This window comes from Myodes glareolus, chromosome 23 (genome assembly GCF_982192425.1).
Source record: "Myodes glareolus chromosome 23, mMyoGla1.1, whole genome shotgun sequence".
Taxonomy (NCBI): Eukaryota; Metazoa; Chordata; class Mammalia; order Rodentia; family Cricetidae; genus Myodes; species Myodes glareolus.
Genome location: NC_142048.1, coordinates 55624374 through 55651817, shown reverse-complemented (window position 1 = coordinate 55651817; position 27444 = coordinate 55624374). Strand labels below are relative to the sequence as shown.

Below are 27444 nucleotides of genomic sequence, written 5' to 3'. Positions count from 1 at the left end.
CTGAGGTGGGTAGGGAGACACTAGTCACACTAGTGACTGTGGACTTAGACTGCTGTGAGTGAGTCTAAGAAGGGGATGAAGTCAGTAAAGAGTGAACAAGGGCCCTGTGCTGGGGAATGTCCAGAGAATGTGGCTACTAGCAGCCACACTGTCCAGGTGAGATTGAAGAGCTGGGAATGCGTTGGGCGTTTCTCTCTCTCTCTCTCTCTCTCTCTCTCTCTCTCTCCTCTTCTGGAGAGGCAGCTTCTGCCTCTCTTCTCCCTGCCTTCTCCCTCCATAACCCACTAAATAAGCTCCATACCCAAACTCTCTGCATGGCATATCTGTCTCCTGCCAAAGCCTCAGGTCCCACCATGGGACCCGTGGAGGCCTCAGGTGACCTGCCGCCACCCCTCGTGGGACCAGTTCCCCACCACCACTTCATAAATGGTAACACTAACACCTAAGCAAGATGGAGGAGCAGTTAAACAAGGTGCCTGTAATGTAGGCTGGAATTTCTGGGTGAGAGGCCATGAATTACCAGAGGTCTGGAGGTAGTCACAATGCAGAGAGATGGCTCACCACCAATGATAATGTGCAGCAGCAGAGGCACACCAGAGGGTGCACACCAGGGCTGCCATTTCCAGGATCAGGATGAAAGGGACCCCAAGAACTTGAGGGACAATTCATAGGGGGACAGCATTGTCAGGATCTGTGCTCCAGAGAGAAGTGCCTGGTTCCAAAGACTGCTTGGAAAGAAGAGACCTGTGGTCCCGGCCTCTGTGGAACAGGCCAGGAAAGCTCAACTGTGAGAGAGGAGAGTGGTCTATCAGGAACACCTGACCTCACAAGGGTGAACTCAAGTTGGTGGAAAGAACTGAGCTGGGAGAGGCTGGCACTGGATGTCTAGTGCAAAGGCCTGGTGTGCTAGACTCTCATGGCATGCGACTGCTGGGCAACCTTCTCTGCCATCTCCCACACCTGCCCTTCTGTCTACTTCACTGCCCTTAAATTTGCCAGAGGATCTGTGATAAAAGCCACATACATGGTGCCCTGTCCACATTTCTAGGTTCCTGTTGGTAGCCTCCAAGAGGGCTCTTTCTTGCTTTTCTGCAAAAAGCTAGAGTGAACAGCTTTGGAGATGTGATTTGTCCCTGGTATTTTTTTTATGCTTTGTTTACTGGGGAAGATACGTGAATGCTATGGTGTCCGTGGCGGGGGGTGGGGTGGGGGTGGAGGGCAACTAAGGAACCCCAAAATAGGCAAAGGAGCTTTGCCACTCCTTAGACCTGCTCAGAATAGCCCTTACTTTCCACATCCTCTGACCTGCACACCACTTAGGTTACCCCTCTTCAAGCACTAGCCACCTTTTCTTGGAGGAGACTAGGGAGGGGTCAGGATCTCACTGGCTTGGAGCTCACCAAGTGTGCTGGCTGACTGGCCAATGAGTTTCCAGGATCAACCCATCTCTTCCCCCATGCTGTAATAATAAGCCATGTGATAACATACTGACTTTCTTTGTGTCTCTGTGGATCAAACTCAAGTTCTTGTGCTTGTAGTACAAGCCCTTACCTGACTGAGCAATCTTACCACCACCTTACAAACACCTTAAATCTATGAAATGTGCTCTGTAACAATCCAGACCACCCCCCCCCCGCTCCAGAGCCTAGGGCTTTGTCTAGTACTTCTACCCAGGCACTAACCAGTGGGGGCCTCACTTCTGTCCCCAAATGCTAGCTCTTCCTTGACCGCTAAAGACATCTCCACCCCTCCTGGCTCTGCTTGTAGCCCTGAGCCTGTGACTGTTACCAAGAAACTAGGCTCAGAGAAGTGCCCTTTTGTAGGTTAGGACTCAGAAAGGCAGGTGGGCCCTCAGTGTTACTGAGATGTACATTCTGCTAGTGCTTCCTGAGAGGGGCATTTCTGAGAAGGATAAGGACATTATTGCTTTAAGGGGATAATTATTCCTCCCATCTCTGTAGCACGTCCACTGGTGAGTCAGCTTTGGGAGTGTGTGGAGAGGTTAGACTTCTGGCCTGATGACCCACAGGCCCTGCTGAATTAAAGCTTAAGGGAGGAGACAAAGAGTAGTTTAGAATGTCAGGTCTCCACCCAAAGCCAAACCATAAGATCACATAGGGGATGGCTGACCTGGGGACTAGATATAATTCATTTCCACCATGAAAAGTTAGAGATCTAGTTTCAAAGCTATTCACCAGAGGGCATCAGTGTCTGGACTGGAGTCAACCATGCCTTCATGTGTAGCCTGGAGAAAAACCAAAAACCAACAAAAACTCCTGGCCAGGCAAGAACTGAGGACATTCTCACTTTCTGACCAAGGACTAGAATGGGACTGTTTTCTCTCAGGATCCCTACCCCTAAGATCTGCCTGACCAGTCAATAGTTAATATTTCCATAACTATAATCTGGGGCTCCACCCTTCAGAAGTCTTTTTTTATTTTTTGAGACAGGTTTCTCTGTGTAACAGCCCTGGCTGTCCTGGAACTAGCTCCTGTAGACCAGGCTGACCTTGAATTCACAGAGATCTGCCTGCCTCTGCCTCCTGAGTGCTGGGATTAAAGGCGTGCACCACCCCTGCCTGACCAGAAGTCATTCTTAATGCAGATTCTTACCAATTATATATGTGCAACATCCAGCAGAGCAAATGGCGTCAGAAGAATGAATACAGAGAAATATGGAGCAGAAACCCACAAAGAAGGAAGTCATAGGGACAAGTGGGAAGTGTGGTGAACTGGAAAGAACCTGGGCAGTAACTCAGGTTAGAGTCTGTTGTCTAGAGAAGGGCAGATTCAGTGAGTGCAGCAGAGGCCTAAGACCAAGACCAGGACTTTCTGCAGGCTGATGAACTTATGAAGCAGAGGAGATGGCCTAACCCAGAGACAGCAAGAAGATGACCAGGACATAGGAAAGGAAGCACAGTGGGAAGTCCTGTTCCCGAAGAAAACGGGTGAAGGAATGCTCAGGTGAGGGCTGAGGTGCACTTGTTGGTTTATTATCTGGGTGTGACATGTGTCTCGGGCAGCAGCTCAGTTCAGCAAAGCTGGGGATGTGGGAAGAGACGCTGAGGAGACTCTGGGGGTCTCCGGGGCACAGTAGTGAAGACTAACTGCAAACTGCATCGGGCCAGCACTGGGCTGCGGAGAGCTACTCTGGAGTCAGGAGAGACGAGAGTCCACACTGGCCAACCGACTGGGATTTATAAGTCAAAAGACAGGCAAGTTCTGTCTTAGCTGGGCTGGTGTCCCTGGGCAAATTGCTTTGGTTTTCTTATCTTCCAAGTGGAGATAATAATCTGAAAAGCTACTTTACAGCACTTACCACAAAATCAATGGAGGAAATCACCACAGAAACCCGAATCCTTCATTTAAAAATACTGTTGAAACAAATTATCACCCTAGAACTCCATCCACTGAAGATACATTCCTAAATGAAGGCAAACTGGAATGGGCTCTGGAAGGATCCAGAGGGCTGGAGACCCAGATGGCAAAAGCAGGCACCCAGAAAGTTAACACAGTTAACACTAACTGTGTTCTCTAAGAACAGGAGCTGGCTCAGTATAAAGTGCTTTTGTGAAAGCATGGGCCTAAGGTAGGAGCCCAAAACACACGTAAGCTGAACATGCCATGATTCCAGCACCAAAGTGGTCAGAGTCAGGCACAACCCTGGACTCCAGCGTAGCTGACAGTGGTGAGCTCCAGAATCAACCAGAGACCGTGTCAGTGAGAGGCCCTGTCTCCCAAAATACAGTGGAGAGTGACAGAGGCCAGATACCAACCTCTGGTACACACACAAGCAAGCACGTGGGCACACCCACAAAAAGGAACGAGGAACAATCCACGTGAACCTCACTGTTTTGTGTGCCCTATGTAGGAAACATTGTGTTGTTCTACAATGTCAGAATTTACTAATTTAGTCTGTATTGGTAACAAACCCAGTTGCAAGCATCACATCACAGGTTAAGAGTGGAACTACAGTTGAGTCTAGCTTGTAGAAAAGGCAGGACAAGGCCTGGACAAAGGAACAGGCAGGTGACGGGCAGCAGACCAGACAGGCAAATGGGAGGATGGATAGGTGAGCTGAGTAGGCCATGTTAACAGCAGGGACCTAGCCCAGCTGTAGCACTAGGGACCTCGGAGTTTTCTCTTAGCCTTGGATGCACACACTAGGTGTCCTGAGCACAGATTGGTGGCAGCTGCTGCCTGCAGACAGGCATTCACCTTTATGGGGTCTCTAAGGAAGTTGTTACCCCCCTTTCCTTGGTCTGTGTCTGGTAAGTCTTAGGTCTAATTTCCCTGATGAGACTTTAATGTGGCCTAAGATTGTAACTGATCTCAATAAATTTATCAGGTGGGACCCTTTCTACTCGCAGGAGCAAGGCCAAAGAGGACAGATGCCCCCGTCTACCACTCTCTACCCATCCCATGACACAGGACCTCTTGCTGGACCTAGACCTAGGCTGGTCACCAGCAAGCCCCAGCAATCCTCCTGGCTCTGCCGCTGTGTTAGAGGTGCTTGTGCCACTTTTCTGTGTGCTAGGGCTTTGAATTTGGTCTTCAGGCTTGCACAAGCACTCTTACCCACTGAGCCATCCTCCCAGCCCTGGGTTGGTTATTGTGTCCGGATGTTTAAGGAACCCATAGCCTCATGCATTCCAGGCAAGTGTCCTACCACTGAATCACATCCCTATCCCTGTTCAGTAGATTCATAAAACTTCAGGAGGCACTTCCCCGACTCCACTCCAACAGCCTGAGTCAGGAGACGCTGTTCTCTGAAGAAAATGCTATTAGAGGGAGCTCAGTTCACTGTTGGGTTGGTTTCCTTTTTCTAAGAAGCAGGAACAGACGGGCCAGGCTGACACTACTATTCAGCTGTCACAACAAATCCAGGGATTACAAGATTCTAACTGCTCACACCCTGTGATTCCTTTTGAGGCCTGATCTAAACAAGGCTCCAACCTGGCAGCTCCATCCTTCGGTGCCTGGAACACGGAGCCCCATTCTTCAGCGCCCCCTTCCAACGCCACCGCAGCACCTTCCAGTTAAAATCCTGAATGCAAATGCAGAAGTAGCTTCTTAACAATTTCAGTTCCCAGTCTGGGTCTCACGCCACGAGAAACGGACTTCAAACAACACTCAAGCAAGAACTGACCCTAGTGTTTATTTATTTATTGCTTGTTTGTTATTTATTTATTGGTTTTGTTCGTTTTTGAAACAGGATCTCAACCATGTATGTCTGGCTGTCCTGGAACTCACTATGTAGATCAGGTTGGCCTCCTACCTCTGCCTCTTGAGTGCTGGGATTAAAGTCATATACCATTATAGCCAGAACAGACTCAAATAAGTGCCACCTTTGACCCAAGCACTGGGACAGTGTGTCCAGGAAGATATACAATGGTCACAGGATGTAGGTTGTACACTATCCCAGGCTGCAAATGCCCTTTAAGTGTTTTATTTTCCAAATCTGCCTTCTAAGAAAGGAAGTTTTGGATTTTCCTTTTGAGAAGATTCTATTGTGAAATGTTTTACTCTTTTGGCTTTTTTTTTTTTAATGAGGCCCACTGCTGGCTCCCAAATAAATCACACATGGAGGCTCCTTATTACTTAGGAATGCCCGGTCTTGGCTTGGCTTGTTTCTTGCCAGCTTTTCTTAAATTATCCCAACTACCTTTGCCTCTGGGCTTTTATCTTCCTTAATTCTTTTTTTTTTTTTAATTATGAAAGCTCAGCCTTAGCTGAGGCTTGTTTCTTTTTTATTTTATTTTATTGGTATTTATTGAGCTCTACATTTTTCTCTGCTCCCCTCCCTGCCTCTCCCCTCCCCCTTCAACCTTCCCCCAAGGTCCCCATGCTCCCAATTTACTCAGGAGATATTGTCTTTTTCTACTTTCTACTTCCCATGTAGATTAGATCTATGTAAGTCTCTCTTAGTGTCCACATTGTTGTCTAAGTTCTCTGGGATTGTGGTTTGTAGGTTGGCTTTCTTTGCTTTATGTTTAAAAACCACCTATGAGTGAGTACATGTGATAATTGTCTTTCTGTGTCTGGGTTACCTCACTCAAAATAATGCTTTCTAGCTCCATCCATTTTCCTGCAAAATTCAAGCTGTCATTATTTTTTTCTGCTGTGTAATACTCATTGTGTAAATGTACCACATTTTTCTTATCAATTCTTCAATCGAGGGGCATTTAGGTTGTTTCCAGGTTCTGGCTATGACAAACAAAGCTACTATGAACATAGTTGAGCACATGTCCTTGTGGCACGGTTGAGCATCCTTTGGATATATACCCAAAAGTGGTATTACTGGGTCTTGAGGAAGGTTGTTTCCTAATTTTCTGAGAAATCTCCACACTGACATTCAAAGGGGTTGTACCAGCTTGCATTCCCACCAGCAATGCAGGAGTGTTCCCTTTTCCCCACAACCTCTCCAGCATAAGTTGTCATCAGTGTTTTTGATCTTGGCCATTCTTACAGGTGTAAGATGGAATCTCAGAGTTGTTTTGATTTGCATTTCTCTGACGACTAAGGATGTTGAACATTTCCTTAAGTGTATTTCAGCCATTTTAGCTTCTTCTGTTGAGAGTTCTCTGTTTGGGTCTGTACCCCATTTTTTTTATTGGATTATTTGTTCTTTTGGTGTCCAATTTCTTGAGTTCTTTGTATATTTTGGAGATTATCTTCCTTAATTCTGTATACCTTTCTTTACTTCTCTCTCTGTGGCTGGCTGCGTAGCTGGGTTACTGACCCACGATGTCCTCCTCTCCTTGTTCTCTTGCTCCACATCCTCATTTCTTCCTGCCAGCCCCGCCTATCCTTGCTTCTGCCTTGCCATTAGCTGTTCATCCCTTTATTAGGACCATCAGGTGTTTTAGACAGGCACAGTAACACAGCTTCACAGTGTTGAACAGATGCAGCGTAAACAAAAGTCACACAGCTGAAAATAATATTCCCCAACTGCCAAGGACCGGCTCAGGGGAGCCACTCAGACCATGGCAGAAGCAGGGTCTTGGTAACAGGAAGGCACAAGTTCAGCGAATGACAGACAGACACAACTCTAATGAGGTTTGAATCTGCTGCAATTTTACTAAAATTCAAGCATCACTTTTATGAGATTACAGAAGGAAGTTGGCAGACACAAAAGCTTACATAGAAAAAATGATTACAGGCAATTGATTATTCTCAGCAAGTCTTCTGGTCAGGGCCAGGTGGGCAGAGCTTTTCTTTGAAATTCGTCTCACACCACTAACCAACTGCGCTTTCTTATGGCCCTAAATCATATCTGCCCTCAAGGTAGCCCAAATACTATTCTTCAGGATTCCGCCCCCAGGGTTTGCTCCAATATCGAACGGCTGGCTTCCTGTTGTCAAGAATAGCCTGACTCTCTTTCCGATCTAAAATGCACCAGGGGTTGCTCACTCTGGCTAGCCTCTCCATAAATGTTGACTCATGCCACTCCATACGTTCTCTTTCATAATTTACCCCTCTTCTACCATCATGAGCTCTTTCTGTCCTAGGGTATCCATAAATTCCCCCAGAGAGCGAGCCGGAGTCTTAATCATCACATTAATGGCCTGAATCAAGGGAGGGGACTGGCGCATCAGTTCCTCCATATTCAAGGAGCCGTTGGGAATGTTTCCTGGTTCCTTGAACAGATTAGGTTTTTGTCGAGAGAAAAGTAGAACAGAAGAAGAAGATAGCAGAGTCAACGCAAGAAACCATCGCCAGGAACAAAGTGAACGCGGCCGTTGAGGCTGATCAGGCACCACAACTCGAGCAGGCAGCCAGGGAGCCGCCGGGGCCAAGCTCCAGGAAGCACGGGCCCCTCATTTCGAGATGGCCACCACCTGAGAGGCATTTTGTCACACAGGCGAGACAGCCGTGGATGTGGCACCCAACAAGATTCTTTCTTATAACTTTAGAAAAGAAACTAATGAGGTGTAACTACTTCAAGGGAGATCAGTAATCAGAAAATATGCCCGTTTTCAGAGGCTAAATAAGAGCACTTGACCCTTGCCACAACCATCAGCTGAGCAGCCTCCTGAATAGTTCCTGGAGAAACACGTAAGACACATGAGAAGGGGCTGGATTCATGGCTCAGAGGGATTATCGCTTTTGCAGAGGATTTGGGTTTGGTTCCTAGTACCACATTTTATGGCTCACTGAGGTGGTCTGAAAGGAAATGACCCCCAAAAGGAGATGTGGCTGGTTGGAGGAAGCGTGTCACTGTGGCGTCAGGCTTTGAGGTCTCACATATGCTCAAGATACCATACCACCCACTGTCTCAGACCATTTCCTGTTGCCTGCGGGATCACGATGTAAGAATCCTCAGCTCCTTCTCTAACACCATGGCTGCCTGCATGCTGCCTTCCTTCCTGCCATGATTGTGGACTGAACCTCCAACGTGTAAGAGAGCCACCACGATTAAACTTTGGAGGAGTTGCTGTCTCTTCACAGTTAAAAACACTCTAAGACACTCACAGTCTCCTCTAACTCCAGGGGGTTCTGATGCCTCTGGCCCTCTGAGGACCTGCATGAAGTGCACAGACATTCATGCAGGCAAGACACCCTTACATATAAAATAAAACTTCAGAAAAAAAAGCAATACAAACTCACTGTACTGCTTTAACATTCTATACTCTATAAAGTCACGTTTCCTTAACCTCTCGTTTTGTCTCTATGCCCTGTTCATCTGTTAGTGTTCACAGAAGTTAGTGTTGTGTTAGGTAAGGGCTCTCCTTGAATACAGTAAACTGTCCACACAGGCTTTAAGCAGAAAAATGACAAAAAAGAAGGGGCTCAGAGCAACTTACAGTGTCTCCAAAAAAAAAAAAAAAAAGGCTATGGAAGAAAGCAGGCCAAGTACTAAACATGGAACAGCCAGGAACGTAATAGAATACACAGATTCTACCCGAGGGTCTCCCAGAGAGGGCCAGGCAAGGTCAGCTCCTACTGCTGCCAGGTGTTCGGTACACCATCTCTATGTCCATCTAGTCATGTTCTACCTCCAGCTGGGCTCAGGCCAGTATCTACCCCTTAGCTGCAAACAATGTTGGGATGCTTCAGGGTTCTGTACACCCGCCAATACTGGTGAAATAAAAAGGACTTCAGGGGCTGGGAAGCACAACTCAGTTGGGGAATTTTGTTTCCAGTCAAAATCTGGTAGATTTCCAACATCGGGATGTTTAGGCGAAAACGAACATCTTAGAAGTCCTCCAATTGTATCTAAAGTTAGCCCTCTACTTCACAGAGCAATCCAAAGACAGACACCATTTCTTTTTTTTTTTTTTAACTTCATGTGCCTTGGTACAAAGGTGTCAGACACTCTGGAGCTGGAGTTACAGGTAGCTGTGAGCTGCCATGTCGGTGCTGGGAATTGAACCCAGGTCCTCTGGAAGAGCAGCCAGTGCCCTTAAACCCTGAGCCATCACTCCAGCCCCCCACCATTTTCTTTCACTGGACAACATTGCTATATGACTACTAACGCGTTACGTCACAAGAAGGGGATCCCAGTGTGCTCTCTGCTTCCTTTTAGGGATCAAAATGTGAGTTCTCAGTTCCCGCTCTCCTCTTCACCTACCTGCCTGCCATCACCCTCCACGCTATGATGGTAATGGATTCTTAACCCTCTGACCCCAAAGAAACCCTTCTCTGAGTTCCCCTGATTATAATGTTTTATCACAGTAATAAATAGACAAGTAACAAAAGTCTTCAGATCACCACCTTGGCCACTATGCCTCCTAGTTTTCTACCATATCCACCCCTGTCTTTGAAACAAGTCTGTAACCCTAGGTGGCCTAGAATTTACAGAGATCCACCTGCCTCTGGCTCCCAAATCCTGGGACTAAAGAGATGCACCACCACCCAGCCACCCACACTTCGCTCTTGAAAAGCACCTTATTCTTCATTTAGGTACAAACTGACCTCTGACCCATGTCTCCCACTTTCTTTCTCTTTAAAAATTGGTTTTGTGTGAGTGTTTTGTGTGAGTGTTTTGCTAGACTGTATGCCTGTTCATCACGGGCATGCGTGGTGCCCTCAGAGATCAGAGGACATTGGATTCCCTGGGATGGGAGTTATAAATAGTTGTGAACCATGTGGATGGGGGGCGATGGAACCAAGGTCCTTCCCAAGAGCCACAAGTGCTCTTAAACACTGAGTCATCCCATCTCTCCAGCCCCTCTGCCAGCTCCTTACTCTTTGGAGTAAGGAGTAAGTGGAGAATTAAATTCCTCCACTGCATCAACAGCTTTAGTGAACTGGGCTTGGTGGTACACACCCTAAATTCCAGCACTCAGGAGGCCAGGGCAGGCTGATTGATCTCTGAGTTTGAGGTCAGCCAGGTCTACAAAATGAGTTCCAGGACATCCAAGGCTATCCAGAGAGACTGTATCCCCCAAACAACAGTAACATCAAAACTTGGATTTCGTGGGTCACGATGGTACATTTGTAACTTCTGCACTAGAGACAGGACGACTGCCCAAAGTGTGAGGGCAGCCTGGTCCACAGTGTGTTCCAGGTCAACCGGGGCTTCAGGATGACCTTAAAACCACGAAAAATGAAACAACAATAAACCCTAGAGTTCTGAGTCTTACGTCCACACAGGAGGAAGATGTTTTTAGTATTGAGTTCTTCATGGAAATCCTCAATCATCTCAAGAGCATCAACCAGGATGCTCTTCCACAACCAGGCGTGCTCAGAAGCGCTGCATGCACGCATTTAATCCCGGCACTCAGAAGGCAGAGGTAGGCGAGTCTTTTGGAGGCCAGCTAGGGATATATAGTGAAATCTTGTCTTTAGGAGAGAAAAAAAAGTGTCTTTCCTACCACCACTTGGCACCTTAAGGACTGCCCTGTGCCTGGACCACGGAAAAGACACAGTTGCGGCTGGCCCAAGACACCAGTTCTGGGCCTGAGAGTGGAGGCCAGCCCGGGGCTAGGACGTGGGTTTAGATGTGAAAGAATACTCACCTGGAAATGGCTTTGCACTGGATGTAAACACTGGTTATGACCCTAACCGTGGACGTCAGCCTACAACTGAACGGTGGCAAGAAGCCTGGCCTACTGGCCTCGGTCCAGCCTTCGCCGCTTCCCGTTTCCGTCCTCACTTTCCCTGCCAGCGTTTACTTCTTTCCCTTCTCAAAGCCACAGCCTACTTTCCATTTCGGGACCCACTGGGGAAAAGGGCCGACGGCCACGCATCACGTGGACGGCGGGTCACGTGACAGCGACCGACATGTGACCGCATCACATGCGAAGCGGAGGCTGGGGGAGAGGCGGGGAGGAAGCGGCAGCCGGGGACGCTCTCGCGAGACCCCCCCCTCCCCCTCGGCTCACGTGACTGGCGGGCGCGGCGCTGCTCACGTGACAGGCGCTGCCGGCCGCAGGGTCCCTTCGGTGCCGGCGCCGCAGCTGCGGGGTCTCTCGAGTCGGTGGACTCGCCCTCCCGCCGGCCTCGCAACCGCCGCACCCCGGCCTCGGCTGCGTCGCGCCATGGCCGCCTCCGGCGCCCGGCGGCCGCTGCTCCTCTTGCTGCTGGGTGAGCCCTGGGAGGGCGGGAGGGCCGGGCGGGGTCGGCGTCTCGGGACGGACGGGAAGGGGGCGCCAGGCCGGCTGGGAACGGGGCGCCCGGGCCGCGGGCGTCGAGCAGGCCTCGAGCCTCCGGCCGGCCCGGCATTGACGCTTGCGGTCTCGGAGCCCGGGCGGGCCTTAGGACGCGAATGCGCGTTGGGAGCCCAGCCTGCGCCCCTCGACACGCTCGAGTTCCCGGTGGGCAGTGCTGCTGGCACCCGGGCTACCTTGTGACCCCTGCCTGAGGTGCCCTTCCTCACCGCTGGACCCCAGCAACTCGGAGGGTTTTGCTGCAGTGCCCGCATCTGCAGGACCCGAGAGGTGGCTGGCGAGAGTTCACCTGGGCCACATAGGGACGGGTATTCCTGGGCACACATGCTCACGAATTCCCGAGCACCTCTTAAGACCCGTCAGACCCCCAAATTCTGTGACTTTGTGGAATTTGGGTCCCCCACCCCAACTCCCCCTTTTTTTTCTGCGTATGTGAAATGAACTCTTTCATCTCAGAAGAGAGATGCGCTTACCCGGCGGTCTCAAACCTTGCTAAGGGACTTGTGACCCTTCACGGTTCAGGAGCTGTAACTAGAATAGGAATTGCTAAAACAAGTTCGGTCGTGTCGCAATGGCTTCATGAGAAGAGCTCACAGAGCTTGGGGATGTAACTCAGCCATACAGTAACTAGCTTGCAGTACATTACTTGTGGGCCCGGAGTTAAATCGCCAGCACAGCCAGAACTACGTAAAACCCTTAGACTGTGTATACTTACCTTTCTTTACTTTTTAAAAAAAAACACAAAAACTAGGACCTCGGCCATGTAGAACATACTGACCTGAGTTCAGAGTTCCGCCGGCATCTGCTTCCCAAGAGCTTGGGTTAAAGCCTTGGGACACCATGCCAGGCCTCGTTTGATCTTTTTAAAGCTAACCTCTGGCTGGCGTGGTGGTTTCTGCCTCTAATCAAGCCCTAGGAAAACAGAAGGAACTCTTTAACAGGCCAGTCGGGTCTGTGTCCTGAGTACTGAGGTGCAGGACAGCCAGGACTAGAGACCCTGCCGCTAAATAAATAGTAGATGATTAGAACTAGCTAGTGGTGGCTCACTCTTGTTAGACTTGGGAAGCTGAGGCAGGGGAATTTTGAATTGGAGGTCAGCCTGGGTTAGATAGTGAAATCCTTTTTATTTAATTTTTTGCTGGACATGGTGGTTAATGCCTGAAATTCTAAGACTTAACAGGCGAATGTGGGAGAATTTCTGTGAATTGGAAGCCATCCTAGGCTACAGGGTGAGGCACTTTCTCAAAAATCAAACAAAGTGGAGAGAAAAAGCAGTGACACTGAGTACTGTATTCCATGAGTTATGGCCCAGCTTTCACAAAAGCACTTTAACAAGTTTGCTTTAGATCTTACTTAAGTCTTTATTTCCATTTCATAACTTCAAAAATAATTTTATCTTTAGAAAAATTCTAACTTAGAAATTATTGATCCTGCATTAGTTGTTAGCCCCGCTAAGCTGCCTTTGTGTTGGGGTACTTACTAGAAAGCAGCCTCGTGTGAACTGAAACTAGTGGGTTTGGTTGCCTAGTGGGACTACCTGTTAAGTTGCTGGGGCTGACCCCATGACCTTCCTCTTTCTGGATGAGCTTTGCCCGTCTAGAGATCTGAGAAGTCTGCTAATTAATAGTGTTAGCCTGGACCATGGGATTTTGAACTCTTCCCTAGAGTGGCGCTCAAACGTCCTGTGGTCCTGCAATTTTGAATTGATACCCAATTGTTATCTTGAGCTGGCCTTTTAACTATGCATATGTAGAGTGTAGCTCCTGGCACCTGTCCCGGGAATGGCCATCTCCTTTGTCCAGTTCAGAACCCCGGCCTCCTGTCCTGACACATGACAGTCCTGGGTGGTGCTGTCATGACGATGTGCCCAGCTTGATAGCAGTGGTCCTGGGCTGGATCTAAGCAAAGGCAGCTCTCTGGCAGTGCCACTCTTGTCTTTTCTCCACAGCAGTTTGCACAGCATGGTCCAGCCTTGTGGAAGCTCGCCAGCAGGGAGGGAGACTGCTCCTCTAGAGGTGGCAGTTCAGTGCCTGCGGTGGAACTTTGGTCTTGAAGTGTTCAATGGTGATTTATGTGTCACTAGATAAGAAACCTGGTTTAAAGAAATCAAGCCGAGATAAGTTAGGGTGTGGCTGGTTGGTGACAGGGTCTCACTGTGTAAGACTGGCTTCAAAAATACTCCTTCACCAAGTGCTGCGGAAGCAGCACTATCAGCAGCCACACACTGAAGCCAACAAGAACTGGACCACTCACTTGCTGTGACCTTGAAGCAAGTTAGTACCTCTGGGCCTCTCCATTATCGTAGTAACTGTCTTTTAGGGTTGTTTTAGTAACCTGATGGAAACATGGTTTGAGAAGTGCCTGTCACAAAGTAAATGTCACAAGTAGTTGTTAGGCAGGTCTTCATAGTAGCAGCTCTCTTGAGTCCAAGGATTCCAGGGCATCCTTGGCAAAGAAGCAAGAGAGCCCCCCCCCCCAACAAAAGTGAGTCAGTAGCAAGGCTTTTTGATTAAAGGGTGAACTGTTGTTGAGAGCCACCTTCAGTTGAGAGTCAACTGTCCCAAGATGAGAGGCCATCTTGGGGCTGCATCTTCCTTTCTCAGTTGTGTAATAAGGGTGGTTAGGTGGCTGCTCCTGACCCAAGGTCACGCAGCAGCAACTGAAGAGCTTCAGGCTTGAGCTGCCTGCTTCCCACTGCCTCCCTGGGTACAGGGAAGGGGATTTCCTGTAATGTGTTTTGAAAGAACTGACCAGCATTGCCCTTTGACTCCTGGAGAAATGAGAAAGGAATGGATCGTCATTAGTAGGCAAGTGGGATTCCTGACAGCTGATCTTGTCCCAGGCTCAGAATTGCCATAGGCATCTTAACTGATTTGGAAAAAAGCCCTTTTTGTTAAAAGATTTAAATTTCACACATTAAATAATTTTTTAAAGATTTATTTTATGTATATGAGTGTTTGCCTGCATGTACAATGTGCCTAGTGCTTGTGGAGGTCAGAAGAGGGCACTGGGTCCCCTGGTACTGAATTACAGATGGTCAGGTGGCGGTGAACCACCACCATGTAGGCAGTGAGAAGCCCAGGTCTGAAACAACGAGTGTTCCAAGTCACCAAGCCATCTGTTTAGCCCCATTTTATTTACAAAGTTTATTTTTATCTTTTTATTTTATACATGTGTGTTTTGCCTGCATGTATGTCTGTGCACTGTGTGTGTGCAGTGCCCACAGAGGCTAGAAGAGAGCATCAGATCTTGTGGATCTGGAATCCTTGTGAGCTGCCATGTTGTTGCTTGGACCTGAGTCTGGGTCCTCTGAAAGAGCAACCAGTGCTCTTAACTGCTGAGCCGTCTCTCCTCCCCCCCCATTTTATTTTATTTATTTTATTGTTCTATGTAGTAGAATTAAAGACAGTTTATTAAGAAAAAGTCACCAGGGAATGGTAGCAGCTAGTGGCTTGGAAAAGACATGTTCTCAAAAACCACAAAGTTTATTTTAATTTATAGTAATGCTTTGTTTTCCTTTGAATATGGATGTGTACTGGTTTGACAAATTCCTATGCTGACAAGAAAACTCATGAAAAGACAGCCTAGTTAAAGCTGGACTGTGTGCTCCCATGGGGCATCTGTTGTGTTGGCGAGTGTGACCTCGGAGTGTTATAAGGACATCTCAGGACCAGGAAGCCTTAGGCTTGCAAATACTCACTGTTCCTGCCACTGGTCAGGCTACAGGCTTGGGGCTTGGGGTTTTTGGTGTTTTCTTCATTCCAGTTACAGATGAACAAAGCCAGGCACTTCTGCTCAATCTAAATGCATACAATAGAACTGCTGAATCCCTAACTCGCGCTGCCTTTTTTTTTTTTTTTTTTGAGACAGGGTCTTGCTTTGTGATTTTATCTGACCCAGAACTCACTAGGTGTAGACCAGGCTGGCCTCAAATTCACAGATAGTGGCCTGCCTCCTGGGTGCCGGGACTATAATAAAGGGGTGTGTACTGCCGAGCTCTGCCAAAAGTGCTGCTTTTCTCACTCGCTGCTGGGCATCTTGATTAGGAGAGTGGGGTTGTTTGTTAGTTTGTAGTGAGTCTCTACACTGCAAGTGCCGACTGGAGATCCTCTGCCTCAGCTTCCCCAGTGCTAGGATTGCGGTGTGAGATTTACTAGCTTTACTTAAAAAGCCAGAGTGGAACTGTCCTGGAAAGACCACTGTTCACTTGAAAACCTTCAGAGCCTCCATACATCCTTGAACCTCCACAAATAGGGCAGCCCTCAGTGGAATCCAGACACTGTCTGAGCTCAGTTCTTCTTTTGCCACAACCCTGGTCTGAGGTCAAAACTAGCCACACTGTAGCTACTAGTTGCAGACTCTCCCTCGAGCTCCTCTAGGAGGCTGATGCTTGCTTGGACCTTTCAGACTATCCCGTCCTATAGATAGATCCTCTGGGGGATGTGCCTAGGGTAAGTACCCTGATACCAGCACGCAGGAGCTGTAGGCAAGCTAATGGGATAACCTTGAAGATGGCAGTTTTCTATGGGCTCCAGGATTGGGAGGTTAGAGGGACACCAGCCTGTAATCCACTTGTGTGGTTCAGTGTTTACCAAATACCGTGAATCTTAATAAAAGTTACAGAAAACAGAAATACCAGTTGTACTTTGAAGTAGGTGTGTGATTGTTTCTTTTTACCGGAAGCAGCAGGCCTTGCACACGGTGCCTCAGCATTGTTTGTGGTGAAAGACAACAATGGCACAGCTTGTATAATGGCTAACTTCTCTGCCTCCTTCTGGACCATCTACGAGACTGGACAAGGTTCTAAGGTAGGAGACACCAATATTTGTGGGACTCTGAAAAATAATTACCCAACCTTGGTCTGCCCTTCTCACTTGGGCATATAGCTTCTAGCTTCTAGGTCCATAGGTAATCTCTGCTGTTTCTGCAGCCACAGCAAACCATTTGCATTCTGTTTCCACTGTTCAGTGACCACATTTTCTGGGTTTCTTCATGGTTGTTTTATAGCCACCTTGTAGAACCTCATGGTAGTCAGCAAGTTTGCCAAATGCTTTACTGGTGCTACTTGGTTAGCTTTCTTAATATTTTTCATGGCCAATATATAGCTCTACATTTCTTGATCTTCATTTGCTCCAGACAGTCACTTTGTTCCAAGAGATGTATCCTGCGTGGTGGCTTGGCTTGATGAGCAGTGCTAGACTGTGTTCCTTTAGAACCTGGTGGCACACACCTTTAATCCAAGCACTCAGAAGGAGACACAGAGGCAGGCAAACCTTTGTTGTTGTTCTTTTTTTTTTTTTTTTCCCTTTTTAAGACAGGGTTTCTCTTGTGTAGCTCTGGCTGTCCTGGAACTCACAGAGATCTGCCTGCCTCTGCCTCCTGAGTGCTGGATTAAAGGCATGCGCCATCCCTGCCAGGCCAGGCAAATCTTTTAATTCAAGGCCAGCCTGGTGTACAAAGTTGAGATTCTGGCCAGTCAGGAAAACTTGGTGAGACCCTGTCCCAACAAATAAACAAGCAAAAGATGTTTTTAATGGTTACATTAAAGCGGGTTTGTGTTTACATGCTGAGTACAGACTTTATATAGTTCTTAGATTGCTAGCAGATGATCAGCCTGTATTTTAAATTTCCTTCTAATTACCTGTTAGTGGGCATTTCACATACTCATTATATGATATTACTCTCTTAAATGCATCCCTGGATCACGAGATATACCATACCTATAAAGGACCAGGAGTTCAGGCCTAGCCTGGGCTACATGAAACCTGTCTCAATAAATTCAACCCTGGAATCACATTTTATTTTCAGTTCTTGATTGGAAGTGTCATGTTTTCTCACACAGCCCCATACAGCACTGGAGGCTAGTAGGAACTAGGCCTGCAGGACTGCTGTTTCTTAGAGCTGCTGGATCCCTAACTCATTTGTACTGGTTACTGTGTAAACATGGAAAGACTTGGTCTCACAGAAATCTCTTGTAGTAAATAATTGTCCACGCTTATGTAAGCTTCTGAGTACTTTTTATTTTACTTATTTTTTGTAAATAAGTGTTTGTATATGTCTATGCAGTACATGTGTGCAATACCCATGAAGACCAGAAGAGGGCATCAGATCCACTAGAACTGCAGTTCAAGATAGTTGTGAGCCACCATGTGGGTGCTGGGGATTTAATCCAGGTCTTCTGAAAGAGCAGCCAGTGCTCTCAACCACTGAGCAATCACTTCAGCCCCTCTATAGTTTACTTTTTAAATTTATATATGCGTGTGCTCAATTTGTGCATGCGTGCACGTGTGTGTGTGTGTGTGTGTACACATACACTTTGTAAACAGTTTGCCACAGTGCATGGATAGAAGCTAGAGGACAACTTGGTAGATTTGGTCTTTCTACCATGTGGACCATGGGCCCTGGTGTTGCACTTGGGTTACTGGGCCTGATGGTATTTACCCTCTGAGCCATTTTACTTCTCTTATGTGATTTTGGGGCCTGGGACTGATGAGGGTGGGTGGGTGGGTGGGTTGGTGTTTGGATTGTGAGTGATGGGGTCTCACATACCCCATTGTGACCTGAAATCTCTGATCCTCTAGCTTCCACTCCCAAGTACTGGGATCATAGTCTTGCCCCATCTGACTCAGGTTGTGCAGTGCTGGAGAGCGAGGCTGGGGCTTTGTGCACGCTAGACAAGTGCTCTACCAGCCGAGCTTGCTCTCTCACCTCAGGAAACATTCTTTAAAGAGAGGCTTTTGTCCTACAAAAAAAAAGTAGTAACATCAGTTAGATTCTTTACTTTCAAGGTAACTTTGGCTTTGGTTCTGTTATAACTTGAAATTAATTTGCTAGTACATTCTTTTTAAAAAATTTATGTTTCTGCTATGTTTTATTACACAGCATTGGCCAGCCTCAAAGTATGATCTTCCTGCCTCAGCCTCCTGAGTATTAGAACTAAGTGTGTACACAGTGAATGAGAAGCAGATTTAGCTATGACTAATAGGTCATTCTCTCTCCCTTGATTCCCTTGTCAGCCTATTTCTGTCAATGACACTGCAGTGAGCTTTTTATCAGTTACGTTAAAACTGCATACTTTATAAACACTGCCTCTGTACTAGACCTACCACTGTCTGTCAGTGTTTCAGAATACTCAGCAATGTTTGACGGTTCTTAGAACACAGGAATGCATGCACTGAACTGTCCTGTATTCCAGCAGTCTGCACTAATGCTGTGCCACGGTCACTGTTTGTAAATGACTGAGCACTGGTGGACAGTTACGTTTCTGTCAGTGGACACACAGAGCCCTCTTGGGCAGCTGCATTCTAAGTGTGTTGTGTTGGATTTGTCCTTGTTCTAGAACTCGACCATCGAACTGCCGCCCTCCGCAGAAGTACTGAACAGCAGCAGTTCTTGTGGTAGAGGAAATGCTTCTGAGTCCATCCTCACTGTTGCTTTTGGAAGCGGGTATCTACTGACGCTCAACTTCACGAGAAATGCAACTCGTTACCGTGTCCAGCACATGCGCTTTACATACAACTTGTCAGACACACAGCATTTCCTCAATGCCAGCGCCAAAGGTGGGACCTCTGTGGTAATCCCACACCTGGAGGGACGGGTGGAGGACTGGCCTTTCCAAGAGCCACACGAGGGTCTCTTAGGTCTGCCTGCCTTTCTTAGTCCTGACTTCCTTTTTCTCTTCTGTCCCTTTCTTTTAGATGCTGGCCAGAGCCTAAGTATGTTTTCTCTGGTACTTCAGGCTTTTTCACTCCCCTCTGTGGCTGACTGCATGCTGGTTTGCTGCTGATGGCATGGCTCTCCCTTTTCCATTTCTCCACCTTCCTCCCTCAGTTAGCCTCTGAGATATTCAGCTTGCTTGCCCTGAAGTTTTTCTTTTCCACTAATAAACTGTCCTTAAGCTTCAAAAGAAAAGAAAGACTACAAAATGGTGGTAAATAAGTCACATTTAACTAAGTACTATCTACAGTTAAAAATTGTTTTTTTTGTTGTTGTTGTTGTTGTTGTTGTTGATTTGAATATAGGGATCCACTCTGTAGACTCCATAACCGACATCAAGGCAGACATCAACAAAACATACCGGTGCTTGAGTCCTACCAAGGTCCACATGGGCAATGTGACCATCACACTCCATGATGTCACTATCCAGGCCTACCTATCGAGTAGCAACTTCAGCAAAGAAGGTAAGGTGCTGGACTCCACATGGCAGTGAGACTGCACCACTGCCTGGCAGCCCTTCTGCTTTTACCAAATACCTTTTACCTTCTGCCTTTGAAGGTGAGAGTGGGTATGTCCCGATGAAGAGGAGAGAACATGGGATTAAACACTTGGTCTCAGTCACCCATGGAATGTGAAAGAGTGGTCTTGTCAAAACCCTCTACCTGTGAGCCAGTTTCCTTAGACCAGCTCAGGCAAGCTCAGGGTTGGCTTCATCTGTATGAGGAGGTGTGGCCCCCTGGCCTATACCTGTTGACTAAGCTGGTGGTCCCTGATGCTATTTTGCCCCAAATCCAATCAGTCAGCTCTGAAATTGTCCATTGGAAGCGAAGGTATGTGATTTGTCTAAGATTTACTTTACCTAACAGCCTTCCAAAAATCCAGACCTGCCTTGATTGGCTTTTCTTCTCAGGCTTCCTCAGCAACACTAATGGAAGACTGAGGTGACTGCTGGAGGAGCTGACTCAGGCTGTCTTTCAGCACTGCCAGCGGAGGGTCAGGGTATAGCATGTATTTTCTCTGCAGGTCACACTAGTGCAGACCCTGTTCTGTCACCTAAAGTTAAAACAAAGAAAGTGTTTCATTACATAGGGAGCTGATTGAGGTCGGTGTCTAGACACATGGCTTTGCTGCGAAGTAGTCACCCCTTTGTGTTTTGTTGAGACAGTCTCTCTATTACATATTTTGATTGTCCTTAAAATCAGAGAGTAGATCAGGCTGGCCTCAAATTTACAGAGATTCACCTGCCTCTGCTTCCAAGTACTGGGATTAAAGGTGTGCGCTACTGTGCCTGGCGGCATAATCATTTGCACTAGTTACAAGTGCTCCTGCACTGACGTGAACAAAGCCCAGTTGTGATAGACCCAGATGGTGGTTGCCAGCTGTCTGTAACTCCAGTTCTAGGGGATCCATTGCCACCTTCTGGACTCCCTGAGCACCAGACACTCATACATGGAGAGGCAAAACACTTTGGTTTTGGTTTTTCAAGGCAAGGTTTCTCTGTGTAGCCCTGGCTATCCCAGAATTCGGTCTGTAGACCAAGGCTCATCTTGAAACGGATCTACTTGCCTCTGCCTCTTGAGTGCTACAAAGGTGTGTGTGCCCAGCTGCAGGCAAAACACTTAAATATCAAAAGTAAAATTTTTTTTTAAGAAGAAATAAAGTGCCAGCTAGGATAAGCAGAGCTGGCTTTCTTGTCGCGTGTGTGTGTGTGTGAGTGTGAGTGTGTGTGTGAAGAAACAGATCCTTTTTCTGCCAGAGACATTCAGAGTCAGGCGAAGGGTTCTCAACCTAGAGTGGGCTGTAGGTAGTGCTGCTGCGGGCCTGAGAATAGCCAGACCAAGATCTCACAGATTTACTGGGGGGAGGGAGTGTTTTCTGCACTGAGTATGTGCACGAGTATGGGTGCCCATAGAGCCAGCGGTGCTGGGTCCTCTGGAGGTGTGGTTCTAGGCAGTTGTAAGAGGTCTAACATTGTACTGGGAACACAGTATATGCTCTTAATCACTACGCCATCTCTCTATCTCTGTTCGTGCCTCATTTGTTGTCATCATTGTGGTTTTGGGGTTTGGATTTTTTTTTTAAATTATGTGTTATGTCTCTATATACATACTTGAGGAGGCCAGAAAGTGTGGGATCTCTGTTGGAGTTATGGGAGATTGTGAGCTGATTAACTTGGGTGCTGGGAGTTTAGCTCAGGTCCGCAGTATACACTCTTTTGGTTTTCCTAGATAGGGTTTCTCTGTATAACAGTCCTAGCTGTCCTCTGTAGACCAGGCTGGCCTCAAACTCACAGAGATCTGCCTACCTCTGCCTCCAGAATGCCACAGTATACACTCTCAACCATCAGGCCTGTCTCTACAGCCTGATCATTCATGTCTTAATCTTGAAGGTTTGTAGGTGAAACTTAAACAGACTAGATGATTCTTCTATGGCTTTGAAAAGTTAGGGATAACAAAAACCCGTAAAAACAAAAACCTGTAAAAATAGACTGCCCTTCCCCTTCCCTCCTCTCCCCTCCTCTCCCCTCCTCTCCTCTCCCCTCCTCTCCTCTCCCCTCCCCTCCCCTCCCTTCCCATTTACCTACCATTTTCTCTTCTCTAGGCTCTTGCACACCCTTGCTGATAGTACTAGACTGTAGTTAGTTCGTGTTTTAACAAATGGCAGGCCTAGCCAGAGTCTGACTATCAGGAATCCCTGTCTTGTTTCTAGCACAGTGCCTTCCTTATGATAGCTCAGTGTAAACACTTGATTCAAGCTACCTTCATGTGTACGATATGATCTAGACATCACCACCTCGTGATAGGGTGAGGTTTTCTCTTGGCCTCATCTCATAGTGTGCCTGTGTGCCCATGGAGAAGGGAGGCTAAGGTGGGATGGGGCAGGTGCCGACAGGTGGACTAGGGTGCTCTGGGTCCTCTCTGCTCTGCTGCCCAGGACCTGCTGTCCATGTACCTGGAAGTTGTGGGTGGGAAGTGTCCTGCAAAGTTTATAAGTGGGTGTTTCCACTTCTGACAAGCCTTCTAGCTTCTGAGGTAGTCGTAAGCAAACTTGACTTTTTTATTGTCCCTGCAGAGACACACTGCACACAGGACGGACCTTCCCCAACCCCTGTGCCACCTAGCCCCTCTCCACCACTTGTGCCCACAAACCCCACTGTGGCTAAGTACAATGTGACTGGTAAAAACGGAACCTGCCTGCTTGCCTCTATGGCGCTACAGCTGAACATCACCTACTTGAAGAAGGACAGCAACACGGTAGGAGGAGTGGGGGTTTGGTTTATTCGTGAGAGGAATATGATGATGCAGGTTGTGGTGCAGAGTAAGAGCCCCGTGTGCACTTCTGTCCATCGTTCTGAGTCTTGAGCTGCACTTGTTGTGTGATGGGGCTGTGGCACACTATCTGCCTACAAAAGCCCTGCTGCTAACTAGGCACCTCACGCAAGTGCCTACATCCTAGTGGGAGCGTCTGTCCCCTGACAGGACACGGTATCTGTGGGGATGGGAGTAGGTTGTTGGTGAATTTTACATTGTATTATTGAACCAGGCCAAGGTTGTATGCACCTGTAGTCTTGGCTGTTGAGAAAGGTAAGCCTGAAGCAGAAGGACCTGTGGAGAATGGGGTCTGTGTAGTCAGTGCTCTCTAGAGAAATAGAAGGTATATCTGTAAGTCCCTTGTATATATTATGTACATGTATAATATATATTTGTTATATATATTAGATAGATAGATAGATAGATAGATGAATAGATAAGTGGATGGATGGACGTCTTAGGGTATTTATTGCTGTGAAGAATCACCATGACCACAGCCACTCTTGGAAAACATTTCATTGGGGGTGGTTTACAGTTCAGCAGTTTAGTCCATAATCACCATGGTGGGAAGCATGGTGGCAGGCAGGCAGACATGGTGCTGGAGAGGTAGCTGAAAGTTCTATGTCTGGATCTACAGACAGAGGAAAAGACAGCCACTAGGCCTGGCTTGAGCTTCTGAAATCTCAGAGCCCGCCCCCAGTGACATACCTTCTGCAAGGCCACACCTCCTAATAGTGGCACTATTTATGGGCCTCTGGGGGCCATTTCATTCAAGCCACCCCAGTGTGTCTGTTATATGATTTATAAGAATAGGCTTGGTCCTGCTAACCCAACAATGACTGTCTACCAATGAAAGGTCCAAGAATCCAGTAGTTGTTCAGTGCACCAGGCTGGATGTCTAGCTCTTCTTCCAGATACAGCAGAATCCCAAAGAGTAGGCTCTAAAGCCAGTGACCGAATGAACTTGCTAGCAAGAACAAGCAGGCTAAGCATGAGCTTCCTCCTCCCATGTCCTTTAGACAGGCTGCCAGCAGGTGTGACCCAGATTAAAGGTGGGTTTTCCCTGAGGAGGAAGGATTGCAGAAGCCAGAGGAGTCAAGGACACCACAAGAAAACCCACAGAACCAACTAGTCTGGGTTCCTAGTGACGCATAGAGACTGCAAGGGTCTGACCTAGGCCCTCTACATATGTTACAGCTATGTAGCTTAGTCTTCTTGTGGGACAGTAGGAGTTGGGGCTGTCTCCGACTCTATGCCTGACCCTTTTCCTCCCACTGGGATGCCTCATCCAGCCTTAATATGAGCAGAGACGCCTAGTCTTACTGCAGCTTGCTATGCCATGTTTGGTTGACAGCCCTGGGAGACTTGCCCTCTTCTGAAGAGCAATGGTGGAGGAGTGGATGAGAGCCTGGAGGGGGGACTAGGGGGAGAGGAGGGTGGGGAAACTGGTCAGGATATAATATATGAGAAAATAATAAATCAAGAAAAAAATTTAGGTGGGCCTTCCCACCTCAAATAATTTAATTAAGAGGAAACTTCTCACAAGTGTACTCAGCCACTTGGGTTTTAGTTATTCCAGGTGTTGTCAAGTTGACACCAAGAATAGCCATCATAGGGTCCAGTCCAAGCCTCTGGTGCAAGATAGCATTCTGAATAGTAGCACTATTCAGAACCCAGAAACCTGGACGGTGTGGTTAATAGTTCTCCTGGCTTGTTCAAGTGGGTGTTTTCACTTCATTAGCCATTAATGGTCGTGCCTGTGGTTTGAGAGGGTCACCAGAGATTGACTGGTGGATTGATGACTTGTTTGCTTTTCTTGTCAGACTGTGACCAGAATGTTCAACATCAGCCCAAATGACACATTTAATGGGACCTGCGCTACCTCTGTGGTAGCCCTGAGAGTTGGGAACAACAGCACTGTCCTGCAGTTGAAGTTCGGGATGGTGAGGCTCTGTTCTATCTTGTCAAGCGGGACATGCTCACTAGACTCCTCGGTATGGGTGGCAATCAGCAAAAGAGTTCGGTGCTTCCTCGGGAAGGAAGAGGTGGCTCCCTCCTTTCTTCCCACCCTGTGTGATAGGAGTTCTACATTTCCTTCCTCACTTCTCACCAGCAAACATCCCTGACTTGGTCTACACATATCTGAGGAAGACCTATTGTGAGTTAGGTAATGGGGGTGGCTGCAAAGAGCAGAGCGTGAAGCCAGGCTGTGCCACCTGCTCCTCACTGCCATTCTTTGTACTGCTTGTACCATCTCCTGGGAACAGTCACATTTATAGTTAGCAAAGTCAATGAAAGTTAATGGCTCATGGAGTATCTTTGTTTCTGTAGTCCTGGTTAATGTATGTGCCCAGAGCCTCCTGTGTGTCTCCCAACTGTATCTCAGCCAGCATAAACATTTTAATAAGATACACAAATGAACTCATTAATAATTTCTTATAATAGATTTTAACTTTGCTGTACTATTCAAAAAGATTTTTTTTTTTTAATAGCATGGTTCCTGTTGTCTCAATTTTAGTTGATAAACTGGTTCTAACAGAGGCCTGGGAGGAATTGAGCATACTGGTGCATGTTTTATAATCCAAAAACTGAGAGAGGTACAAACAAGCATAAGTTCAAGACTTCACTGGGCTATATAGTGGACACCCTGCATAAAAAAAAAAGTATGGAGCTGGGCCATGGTGTCATACACCTTTAATACCAGCACTCAGGAGACAGAGGCAAGCAGATCTCTAACTTCCAGGTCAATCTGGTTTACATAGTAGTCCCAGGACAGCAGGGCAAAGTCTGGAATGGGCTAACCAAAACATATGCTGTTTTTGTGCTGCAAATGTAGACGTCCTGTTAACCAGGTGCCTGGCGGGTGTTTTTTCTTTTAGAATGCCACTTCGAGCCTATTTTTCCTACAAGAAGTCCAGTTGAACATGACTCTTCCCGATGCCAAAGGTGAGATTTGCTTCCTCCTTCCTGTGGTTCACATGCTCCTCGCCCAGTGTAGCCGCGGTTGAGCAGACTCTGTCTCCCATTGCAGATCCCTCGTTCCACGCCTCTAACAGTTCACTGAGAGCTCTTCAGGCTACGATCGGGAACTCATACAAGTGCAACACTGAGGAGCACATCTTCGTCAGCCAGGCCTTTTCCCTCAATGTCTTCAGTATTCAGATCCAGGCTTTCAAGGTCGAAAGTGGCAGGTTTGGGTCTGGTAAGTAGTATCCATAGTAACGGTAGCAACAGAAGCGTCTTAGAGCTTCTTGTGGGACCAAGATGTCAGGGTGAGAAGCACCCTTTTTCTCCACAGAGTGTTCCCCTCTTCCCCTTGTGAGGAAGAAATTGCAGGCATAGGTATGTGAGGCAAGGGTGCCATGGATGAGGAAAGACACTGAGGAAAGTGACAGTAGTAGCTCTCTCTAAAAGTGCTCTCCAGGGTGTAATGTCTTGAGGGACCTGGCCTAGGTACAGCATAGCTGACCACTATGGTCCAGAGTGGTTGGCACCATTCATTCTAATTTGGGTGGAGCGTACCTGGGCTCTCCCAGCTGCAGAGAGAACACTCGTGTCTGCAAATTTCCCAGAGGTGGTGAACTCGTCGTCCCTACCCAGGCCTCATCCTGTCCCCTCAGGAACAAGAGTGTGGGGAGGGTGGACCCCATAGTGAATACACTGGACTATCTTTCTTGCAGTGGAAGAGTGTGTGCAGGATGGTAACAACATGCTGATCCCCATTGCTGTGGGCGGTGCCCTGGCAGGGCTGGTCCTCATCGTCCTCATCGCCTACCTCATCGGCAGGAAGAGGAGTCATGCTGGCTACCAGACCATCTAACCTGGTGGGCGGGCGGGCGCGCCACAGACGCACGGGGTCTGTTCTTATGTCCCGAGCTTAGATAGGTGTGGAAGGGAGGCACACTTTCTGGCAAACTGTTTTCAAATCTGCTTTATCAAATGTGAAGTTCATCTTGCAACATTTACTATGCACAGGGAATAACTATTGAAATGACGGTGTTAATTTTGCTAACTGGGTTAAATATTTTGCTAACTGGTTAAATGTTAATGTTACCAAAGTAGAGCTCTAAGGAGAACAAGAAAGTTTTTTGGAATCGCACGGGCTCCCCCATTTGACTTTTTAAGATTTGGTGTTTGGTTTCTTCATTCTTTTACTCGGATTTAGCCTTACAAAGGGAATTTCTGGTCTGAACCCTTGGGCCTAGTGAGGGCGGCTGATGGCTTGGCTGCACACTGCAGATGCCAGAAGGGGAGAACGGGAAGCCCTGCCACAGAGGTGTACGCAGGCTCAACCTCTGGACATTCAGTTGGGCTGCTGACCTGTGGGGCTGGCATCTGGCTGGGCACATTCACCAGTGTTTTGTGCTCTGCCACCCATGCGCTGGCACTTTTCTAAATAGAAAATGGCATTATTTTTATTTACTTTTTGTAAAGTGTCTTCTGTTGGCATTCAGGGTGGCCCTGTTTCTGCACTGTGTACAATAATAGATTCACACTGCTGACCTGTCCTGCGGCGTAGGTGGGTTGTACACTGAGGACCAGCTCACGTGTAATGCATTGCTGTAACGATGCTAATAAAAAGTCTCCTTCTTTGTCTGTCTGGACCTTGTGCCTCTTTGATCCACCAAGAGAGCCCTCGGAGTGATGCTGACGGGGTTTGGGGACTGTGTGTGGGGTGAAATTGTGTTGCTCATGTGCTTAGGTTTGGGACAGTGTTGGGATAGCCAGCCTTCTGCTTAGCAACCAGGAGAAAACTAATAAACGGTGGTTTATTGTTTTGTTAAGGAAATGTTACTGGTCATG

General features: G+C 47.5%; 1 protein-coding gene across 2 annotated transcripts; it reads left to right on the top strand.

Moving 5' to 3' along the window:
• Positions 1-11373: 11373 nt before the first annotated feature.
• Positions 11374-27237, top strand: Lamp1 (lysosome associated membrane protein 1). Of its 2 annotated transcripts, XM_085680651.2 has the most exons (10): positions 11374-11531; positions 16301-16422; positions 18954-19173; positions 19312-19329; positions 19636-19794; positions 22403-22584; positions 24465-24584; positions 25521-25587; positions 25673-25843; positions 26322-27237. In XM_085680651.2, exons 1-10 carry the CDS (start codon positions 11486-11488, stop codon positions 26459-26461), a joined length of 1245 nt encoding a protein of 414 aa, XP_085536777.1. In that variant the 5' UTR covers positions 11374-11485; the 3' UTR covers positions 26462-27237. The 2 variants fall into 2 exon arrangements, with proteins under 2 accessions (XP_085536777.1, XP_085536778.1); XM_085680652.2 differs by lacking the exon at positions 19312-19329 and having other exon boundaries at positions 11375-11531.
• The last annotated feature ends 207 nt before the right edge of the window (positions 27238-27444 follow it).

Excerpts from the sequence above, each read along its gene's own strand:
- Lamp1 (XM_085680651.2), top strand. The coding sequence starts at position 11,486 with ATGGCCGCCTCCGGCGCCCGGCGGCCGCTGCTCCTCTTGCTGCTGG. Across the intron at positions 16,423-18,953 it reads AGACTGGACAAGGTTCTAAG|AACTCGACCATCGAACTGCC; the intron begins GTAGGAGACACC and ends TCCTTGTTCTAG. Across the intron at positions 19,795-22,402 it reads TAGCAACTTCAGCAAAGAAG|AGACACACTGCACACAGGAC; the intron begins GTAAGGTGCTGG and ends TTGTCCCTGCAG.